This window comes from Polypterus senegalus, chromosome 8 (assembly GCF_016835505.1).
Source record: "Polypterus senegalus isolate Bchr_013 chromosome 8, ASM1683550v1, whole genome shotgun sequence".
In the NCBI taxonomy this organism is placed as follows: Eukaryota; Metazoa; Chordata; class Cladistia; order Polypteriformes; family Polypteridae; genus Polypterus; species Polypterus senegalus.
In genome coordinates this window covers 138,153,459-138,163,762 of record NC_053161.1, presented here as the reverse complement: position 1 = coordinate 138,163,762, position 10,304 = coordinate 138,153,459, and the positions used below count along the sequence as shown (strand labels likewise).

The window sequence follows — 10,304 nt, the reverse complement described above, 5'->3', positions numbered from 1 at the left end:
GTTGCAGGACAGAATGGCTAAATGGACAGCATCCTTCTGTTTGATATTTGAAGTAACCTTTTATTCATATGAGCTCCACCTGATTAGATTTTACACTATGAAAAAAAAATGTATACATTAGAAAACCCTGGAATGCAACATTTAAAATACTGTACAAATGTACTATACAAAGGTGCAGAATTACACTTCACATTCACAGACACAAACTGGATCCACTGTACAAGTCACCAGACTTTTCTTGAGCTAAATACAAATCCTAAACATACAAATTTCTGAATTACGTTCGGTAGAATAGAACGACAGAAGGAGATCTCAGTGGTGGGACACATTCCCCCCTTCGGATTGAAGACAACAACAGAGATAGATATACTGTGCATATATTAGAATGATTATAACACACTTAAATATAGTGATCCAGACTTGATAAATATACATATTCATTTCTGTACAAAGTAATTGAAAAAGCCACATACATCAAATTAGAAAACAGTGGTAAGTACTATTTTGAATTGTAATAGACAGTAATTAGTATGTGATTTCCTTTTTTCACGTTTCCAACATAATTGAAAATGTCAGTTTGTTTCTTCCCGCTTCAGGCTGATCTTCAATTCCCATGTGCTGTAAGACATGAAAGACAAACATGTCCGCTTTAGGTCAAAGATGTATATTTCTTACAATACGTGACTACCGATCACTAGATTACCAGTAAGCAGTGTGGCACAAGACTTTGGACTTTAAACCCTGAAGCTGTGGGTTTTAATCCCGCTACCTACACTGTGTAACCATGAGTCTGTGGTCCAACTGAGAAAACAAACAAAATTGAACCAATTGTATCTCAAATATTGGAAGTCGCTGTGGATAAAGGCATCAGCTAAATAAAAAATAATAATATGTCATATTATATGCGAGAGCAGGCTCGTGGAAGGTTGAATGCAGCTGGTAGGACAGCCCCGGAGGAGTGTTTGGCCAACTCTCAGAGGGTGCAGATTGAAGCGGTCGCTCCAAGTATGCAATTTTGAGGAGCTGGAGTGACCGGCAGAAGAGATGACTTGTCATTGAAGGGAGTGGCAGTCGAAGAGGCTTTGGGCGTGTTGAGTTGCAGCGCGAGCGCCCTGGCTGCTAGGAAGGGAACCCAAGTCTCGGTCCGGCTGGAGCCTTACGTAGCCGGGGATCGGAAGGCTACCGGACCAGAATAGGAGGGAGCTGCATTTGCTGGTATGGCGACTCCCCTGTTGCGGGGCCCGTATGGGAGCAGCCGGAGAGCCACCAGTAGAAAGAAGAAAGCACCGGAGTTTTAAGACAAGACTGCTTCTAGCCATTATCATTTTAACCTTGTTTTATATGGATACATTTATATGATTTTAAACTCCATAGTTCACCTGTTTTAACGGAATATTTATTTAAGAACTATTTGAGACAGTGCACTTATTTATTTGGACACTGTTTTTGGTTTTGTTTTTAATAAAAGCACTTTGCACTTTTTGCACCATCCCCTTGCTTCTTTGTTGATGTCTTCACTTTCTAGCTCATCGATGACATTGCCGACAGTGTCGGGTTTGAGAGCTCGCTAGAAGCCTAGATGGGAGCATGGAGTAGAACCCACATCGTCACCTGAAGTATGCAATATCACTTTGGGACAAGATGGGGTGCAGTCGCTAATGGTATCATCACTTTTTCCCTGCACAGTTCTGAGAAGACACACAGGGAAGGCAACTGATCCTGAGAAGCTCTTTTCCTTCCTGCCAGAATATTAAAAAAACCAGACATCCCCAAAAGGAGGCATCACATTTTGGACTTGAGCCACGGTAGGATGGAGCTCTCGTAAAGCCAGACCCCCTCTATTAAGCCCTTTGAGTTTAACGCCCGGTGTGAGAGATTAAAGGGAACTATCAAAAGGTAATATAGCTTTTCTAAATGAATTGTTTTGAATGCAGTATACATTAAAAGAAATATATAGCATTTGTCTTAGAAACAGCATGAAGAGACTGGCGCCTTAAGAAATTGGCTGATGTCGTGTGTTCAGTAAGACCTGCCAGTCATCGCCTACGCAGTTTTTCATAAAAGAGTAACAGCTGAACGTAATAGATATTGGAGACTTTTATTTTGGGTATGTAAGCTGTCTATGCTCTTTGCTTTAAACATTTCATGTCTTTTAACAAATCAGAGTAAATATTCAGATGGTGTAAGTCAATGAACCAATCAGAGTAAATTTCAGGAATAATTCAACAGTGTTATGTACTTCAGTTGTCTATAGCATGTGTCTCTTCCTCGATTCTGTGCCCATTTGCTGACAGCCTCTGCCCCTTAGTGTATTGCTGTAACAGGATGCACCCTCTTCAGCATTTGCTAAAGTGAAATAAATGATACAATGAAAAAATTTTCTCCTGCCTGGTTCCTGACTCAAAGATGTCCTAATCCTAGTTTTTAACTCCCTAGTTTCCAATTTAAGTTCTTACAGAATTCTTTCTCGAGGCAGATTCGGCAGCAATTGCTGTTTTTGTTCCTAGTGCCATCGAGTGCCTATTTATTTAGAAGTTTTCTGTGCCTATATTAAATGGAGTGGCCCTATTAGTACCTTAACTTAATTTTGATCTCCTTCTGATCTGCCACCTCTGGATATCGTGTTGCATCGTCAACCCACACCAGCATATATTGATACCCATTTTTAGTCTTAGGCAAAGGGCCTACAATATCTAATCCCACTTGCTGAAAGGGGACATCCAAAATAGGTATAGAACAAAGGGGAGCCCGAGGAGGTTTATAAGCGGACATGATCTGGCAGTCAGGACGTGAAGTACAGAACCGTTCAACATTTTTTTCCATATTCAGCCAATAAAATTGTTTTGATAACCGATCTCTGGTCTTATCAGCCCCGAGGTGCCCTCCCAAGATGTGAGAGTGGGCCAGCTGCAAAAGTATTACCCTGTGTACTTCAGGTACAACTAGTTGTTCAATAAATTCCCCCATTAAATGATCTGAAATCACTCTGAAAAGGCTCAAGTCCCCGGATTCACATTCTTGGTAATAGGAGTCATTAGCAGAGCAAGCCTGTTTAAATGCATATTCTAATGAGCTATCAGCATACTGCAAGTGCACGAAATCTGACTGCTCGCCAGTGCTCGGTATGTGTTCGGAGGCATTTGCAATATGATAAGATGTAGAAGGGTCTGCCTGACACTCTGGGAAATTGGAGTGGGGGGCGTTTGTCTCCCTCAGTCTCGCTAGAGAGATCGGGTTCAATATCTAATTGGAGCTCTAGATATTCACCGACCGCCACCAGTTCTTCTTCTTCTTCTTTCCCCCCACTAAGCTTAACAGGCGGACTCGATGACTGGTAAATAGTCTAGGAAAAAAGGCATTCCTTCTGTCTATCAGTAATGGCCAGGGACAAGGAGTCCAGAACGACAGACCAAACTTTAAAGTGACGATTATTATAAGTCAAAGGAAGAAGCAATGTCTTTAACATTTCCATGCACACAACGTATCTTTACAGTCTCAGTGTTACTACGGCATCCGTCGTCAAGACAGTACCGTCTGACAACACAAAGGTCACTGCCCGAGTCCAATAGTGCCGAGATCTCGGGGCCCCCCAATTTCATCAAGATTAATATGCCATCTTTTTTTTCTGATCAATAGGGAATATGGGAGAAACAAACCTCGGCCAATCCAATTTCCATCAATTGAGCTGGAGACAGGCGACACTCCTTCGCCAAGTGACTAGGTTGATCACACTGGAAACATCTTCTTTCAGCTCCACTGAAATATCTGCGGAGATGTCCACGGCCTCCTCCTGCCTCCCCAGATACGGGCACCTCATCAATAACTGAATTTCCCGGAGGCCTTCCTGACGATTGTCAGGTCCTAAAGCCTGTCGATGTTCCAGTCTTCGGTCAAAGCGACGAGTATGCCGGGCACTCTCTCGTAGGTTGTAAAACAGCATACTGGGCACCAAATCCACCACTTTTTCTCCAAGCGGTCTGAGAACCTTCTAAGCGTTTGGCCACAAACGTTAATGACTCAATGTTATGATGAAGAAACTCATCTCGGAGAACTGCAGGTATCCCGGTCAGTACTATATTCATGAAAACTTTTTTCACAACTCGTTCCATCTTGTCTCCCTCAAACAAGCAATGTACCTTATGAATCAAATCTTGAATTTGCGCACGGATGGGACCGTCCATGTTCAGTCTCCAGTCATTTAAGTGCAAAACCTTTAGCCACAAAGGTAACACAACCTGCCGCGTCAGGAAATCATAATCGCAGAGCTTATCACGAGGCACATTCCGTAAGGAAAGTAAGGCATCCCCAGACAAAAAAAGGGTGATGATAACAGCCCAGTTTCGTTTTTCCCATCCCAACAAAGTCGACACTTGCTCAAAAGCTAACAGAAACATCGGAAGGACCCATCTTCGTCAGCACATTTTTAGAATTTTCAGGGAGAGGAGGAACCGGATCATCCTCCGGAACATGAGGAAGCGGGACATTCTGAGCAATTTGAAATAACTCCTCTGCATTCATCTGTACAACCACCCCACTTCTGGTACCACTTGTCATGCTTGGGTCACAGATTTGCACAGAAACACGGGAGGTTGGAGACAGGAACTTTATTCAAACACTGCAAACAAACATTTCTCTCTTTTTTAAAAGTTTAAACGTACTCTCCATGTCAAGACAGAGATGAAAGAGAGAGAGAGAGAGAGAAAGAAGCAAAACAATCAGTTCTAATACTGACAGGTGCTGTACATGCTTTTAAGTATGCAGAGTACCGAGCAAGAGGTTTATCACGCGACAGGGCACAAATAAGGTAAGGAGTAATGTGAAGGTAGCCTGTCAACGTTTTTTAGGGGTTTTCCCAGGAACGTCTGTATTCTCTGAGGATGTGATCAGCCCCCCAGCTCACAATCTCATGGTAAGTCACAGCAAGTTCAGGTACTGTGGCTTGTGTTTAATACAGGGAACCAGCTTAAACATCTGATTTCAAATGCTATTTCAATGCTGGACGGTTTATCACTTGAGACAATCAAACAGATTGGAAAAGGTAGGAAAATGAGTAAATCAGCAATGGTGAAAAAGCTAATTAGTTTTATCCCGTCATTGAAATACTGACTAAATGTGTCCATGTTACTGCCTAGGGAGATAAGTTGCATCATCCTGATTAATGTTTATTAACTCCAGAACAGAAAAGATTCACTTTGTAGTAATATTCTCATGAATGAATCATTCTGACCCTAGAGTGCTGCTGACTTAATGAACAGGCCATAGGAACAAAGTCAAAGTGAACTTTATTGTCATCTCAACCATATACAAGTATACAGATAGATGAAATTGAGAAGCTCAGTGTAACAACATGAAGTGCAAATAATAAATTAAAAATAGAATTAAAATTTTAATTTAAAATTAAAACACAAACAAGACAAGACATTGTGCAAAGACAAGACAAAGTAGCAGCAGCAATACTGAAATGTAGTAAGCAATATAAACATTGATGCAATGTATGGTATTTGCAATCTAGATACATAAATATAGTCAACAGATATGTAATTGAATAAATAAATGAAGAATACAGAAATTATCAGTGTATGATAATAGATGTTTAAGACATGTGCAACACAAATCAATGAGCATGCTGGATTTGTGGACACAACAAGCTGGACTTGCTCTATTCAAATGTCAATGTCTTTAAATGTAAACCTGCAGCTCGATGGAATAGGTCTGACTATGCCTTACTCCCACCTACAAGCCGGAGATTAACAGCAGCAGCTCTCATATTCAAACCAGAAGTTGTGTGTGTTTGGAGCAGCTTGCTGAAACACACAACTTGTTTACTATAAAATTAGTATTTTTTTCTTCCCTTGAGCTTCTGTAAAGTTTTAATTCCCCTTGACGACAGGTAAAGTATATCTACCTCATTTCAGAAGCAGCATATTTGAAATGTGACACATCTTTAAGAACTGCCTGAGTGACACCTAAAATAAACAGTTTGCTTATGGTACCATAATGGGTTTAAACAGCATTCAATTTGTATTACTATTTGGATATGTTCTTTAACATATGTTAAACTGAATCTCACTTGGTTAAATAGTCTGCTTAATATGCCAGCCTTGAATGGTGCTGATAAAAAAAACAGTTCACTCTTTTAGTGCCTGACTGGAATGGTTGCAGTAACATAAGTACCAACTACAGCTTCAGTTAGCCCAATTGCAATAAAAAAGTGCTGCTGTTTGTAACTGCAACCATCTGAAGAATTACATCATTCCCTAATATATGCCTGTGGGTGTAATAATATAACAGTGAAACATAAAAACAAATTTGTAGATGAGAAGCCAGCATTCTGCTCATCTTGATCATACTATAATAAATAAATACAGTATACTGTTTTGCTTATCCAGTCATTTACTGGAAGACAACAGGATGTTCATTTTTTCATCATGTACTGTATATAGTTCCACACTACTATGGTAACTTCTTACAGTATATAAAGGACATTCTCCTTTATTATTAAACTAAGTAGTTCAAGTCTGGACCAGGCTTTTACTGCATGAATATTAATGAACTGTATTATTTCTATCAAATTATTCCAGTACTTTCAACTATAACAGCAAGATGAAAAAACAACTCCTTACTGTACAGTCCATGTTTAAAGGTAAACAAGCAGTTACTAACCTGAAAATTGTTTTGAACAGCCTGGAGGAACCCAGAATTGAGACAGATCTTTACATCAACTATCAAGAGAGAGAAAACAAACCTTAAATCTTTACAGTTACATTTCAACTGAAATAATATAGATTATTTTTTGCTAATTTAATCATAACTTCTAAATTTCACTTAATAAAGTTTATCTAATCTATTCGACTTAAACTTTTAATCAATGTTCCCACTCACTACAAGAATTCTCTTCAAATGTTTGAACCTTCTCTTTCCAAGTCACTGTTATAAGGTTAAGTTTCAAAGACTCTGTAACATTGTAACCTGTTTGGAGGCCTGGGGGTCCTATTGCTCTTGACCTTACAGATATTGTACGACTGTCACTCTGTCATGAACCTGACTATGTCAATTCACAACAAACAAGAATTGAGAAGTTTTGTGTGTCACAGGATCTGATTTCTTTGTTATGTGCTCAGTAAAGGGGCGATGCTTTACCTCAGAAATAGGCATGTACAAGTCAATAGAGGTATCCAAAAATGACTGGACAATTGTGATAGATGTGGAGAACCTGGGATGAACATCAATGTTAACCACAGATTAAAAGCAGGAAAAAGGAACAGGCCACAGCTCTTACCAACAGAAGAGAAGTAATAACGGAAAGCTCACTGTATTTAGGAGAGGTCATCAATTTGCACGTGATGAAACAGGCCGTGCATAACTACCTTCATGCTTAGCCAGAAAATGTTTTCAATGAAAGCATTCAGATATTTCTAGACCACTGTTGTAACTATACTTTTATAGTAGGGATACTTCAAAGTAATGCACTTGAAATATCTCTTTAAATATAAATAATTTGCTTTGAAAAAATACAGTGCAGAAACTTTTTGAAAACTCTACATGCCAATTTTATTCCCTCTTAAGAGTCATTCTAAATAGTCAGGGAGAAGCAGAGCACAGCTGGGATCTTGTCCCACGTGTAGTGTCATTTCATTGCATCTTCTTACAAATAAAAATGAGGTCAAGTGCTTTTCTCCCCCAGCTCATCTACATTGTTTTGTTGTTCCCATCAAGAACACTATGTTGCTACTCTGTAACTGTACTATGCTCACATGTCCTCTACATTAGAAATATTTAGACGAGAATGGAACAGTCAGCCCAACAAAGCTCGCCAGTACCATCCATTAAGTCTTCCTAAATAACATCAAGTCGAGTTTTGAAGGTCCCCAAAGTCCTACTGTCTATCACACCACTTGGTAGCTCATTCCTTATGTCTGTGGTTCTCTGTATAAAAGAAAAACTTCCTAACATTTGTGTGAAATTTACCCTTAACAAGTTTCCAATTGTGTCCACATGTTCTTAATGAACTCATTTTAAAATAACTGTACTAGTCCCCTTCATAATTTTATACACTTCAATTATGTCTCCTCTTAATCTCATTTCACTTAAACCAAAAAGATTTAATTTTTCTCATAATGAATCCCCTGCAGTCCTGGAACACAAGGCTTCAGCATAACCTTCTTGGACTTGTACTCTTCATTCACATTGTGCTACATAACCTAACATTCTCTAAGCCTTCTTAATGGCTTCAGAACACTGTCAGGAAGTGCTGTACCCGTAACATAAAATAGATCAAACAACAAGACTCAAAAGTAAAAAGCATTTTGCATCAACATTAATAATCCCAAGAGTACAACTCTTTCTAGTGATATACAGTGCATCCGGAAAGTATTCACAGCGCATCACTTTTTCCACATTTTGTTATGTTACAGCCACAATGGATTAAACTCATTTTTTTCCTTAGAATTCTACACACAACACCCCATAATGACAACATGAAAAAAGTTTACTTGAGGTTTTTGCAAATTTATTAAAAATAAAAAAACTGAGAAATCACATGTACATAAGTATTCACAGCCTTTGCCATGAAGCTCAAAATTGAGCTCAGGTGCATCCTGTTTCTCCTGATTATCCTTGAGATGTTTCTGCAGCTTAATTGGAGTCCACCTGTGGTAAATTCAATTGATTGGACATGATTTGGAAAGGCACACACCTGTCTATATAAGATCCCACAGTTGAGAGTTCATGTCAGAGCACAAACCAAGCATGAAGTCAAAGGAATTGTCTGTAGACCTCCGAGACAGGATTGTCTTGAGGCACAAATCTGGGGAAGGTTACAGAAAAATTTCTATTGCTTTGAAGGTCCCAATGAGCTCAGTGGCCTCCATCATCCGTGAGTAGAAGAAGTTCAAAACCACCAGGACTCTTCCTAGAGATGGCTGGTAATCTAAACTGAACGATTGGGGGAGAAGGGCCTTAGTCAGAGAGGTGACCAAAAACCCGATGGTCACTCTGTTAGAGCTCCAGAGGTCTTCTGTGGAAAGAGGAGAACCGTCCAGTAGGACAACCATCTCTGCAGCAATCCACCAATCAGGCCTGTATGGTGGAGTGGCCAGACGGAAGCCACTCCTTAGTAAAAGGCACATGGTAGCCCACCTGGAGTTTGCCAAAAGGCACCTAAGGGACTCTCAGACCATGAGAAACAAAATTCTCTGGTCTGATGAGACAAAGATTAAACTCTTTGGTGTGAATGCCAGGCGTCACGTTTGGAGGAAACCAGGCACCGCTCATCACCAGGCCAATACCATCCCTACAGTGAAGCATGGTGGTGGCAGCATCATGCTGTGGGGATGTTTTTCAGCGGCAGGAACTGGAAGACTAGTCAGGATAAAGGAAAAGATGACTGCAGCAATGTACAGAGACATCCTGGATAAGAACCTGCTCCAGAGCGCTCTTGACCTCAGACTGGGTCGACGGTTCATCTTTCAGCAGGACGACCCTAAGCACACAGCCAAGATATCAAAGGAGTGACTTCAGGACAACTCTGTGAATGTCCTTGAGTGGCCCAGCCACAGCTCAGACTTGAATCCGATTGAACATCTCTGGAGAGATCTTAAAATGGCTGTGCACAGACGCTACCCATCCAAACTGATGGAGCTTGAGAGGTGTTGCAAAGAGGAATGGGCGAAACTGTCCAAGGATAGGTGTGCCAAGCTTGTGGCATCATATTCAAAAAGACTTGAGGCTGTATTGCTGCCAAAGGTGGATCGACAAAGCATTGAGCAAAGGCTGTGAATACTTATGTACATATGATTTCTCATTTTTTTTATTTTTAATAAATTTGCAAAAACCTGAAGTAAACTTTTTTCATGTTGTCATTATGGGGTGTTGTGTGTAGAATTCTAAGGAAAAAAATGAGTTTAATCCATTGTGGAATAAGGCTGTAACATAACAAAATGTGAAAAAAGTGATGCACTGTGAATACTTTCCGGATGCACTGTAAGATATGGAGTATACCGGGTCACCAGTAGAATTCGGGCTATAGGTTCATTACTGTAGCATATGAGTGAAACACAACATGAAAGTGGCAGTGTTTATGCTCCAGAGCAAAAAAATAATTTGATAATAATTGATATGAAATTATATTTAAGAAAACCCTTACCTTACAGTCTGCTGATGAACCTGTTTACCAGTATCACCGGTCTGTAATGGATGTGCTGATTTTGTTTTAGATGGTTCTTTAAAATCAAAAATACAAAAAACAAATATCATTCTGGTTTGATGTCATTTGTCTTTATGAAAGCTGCTTTATTAACAGATCC

The 10,304-nt window shown here is 39.9% G+C and overlaps 1 protein-coding gene across 4 annotated transcripts in view; it reads right to left on the bottom strand.

The window, feature by feature from the left end:
- hcfc2 (host cell factor C2) overlaps positions 1 to 10,304 on the bottom strand; it is a 56,467-nt gene that overhangs the window by 702 nt on the left and 45,461 nt on the right. For 2 of the 4 annotated variants that reach the window (XM_039761815.1, XM_039761819.1), the window contains 3 exons: positions 10,145 to 10,220; positions 6,664 to 6,722; positions 1 to 618 (listed from right to left, as the gene is read on the bottom strand). The exon at positions 1 to 618 is cut by the window's left edge and continues 702 nt beyond it. In XM_039761815.1, coding sequence (XP_039617749.1) covers positions 6,719 to 6,722; positions 10,145 to 10,220 — 80 coding nt within the window. In that variant the 3' untranslated portion in view covers positions 1 to 618; positions 6,664 to 6,718. The remainder of the gene's footprint in view (positions 619 to 6,663; positions 6,723 to 10,144; positions 10,221 to 10,304) is intronic. The other 2 variants (XM_039761816.1, XM_039761817.1) reach the window with 2 other exon arrangements.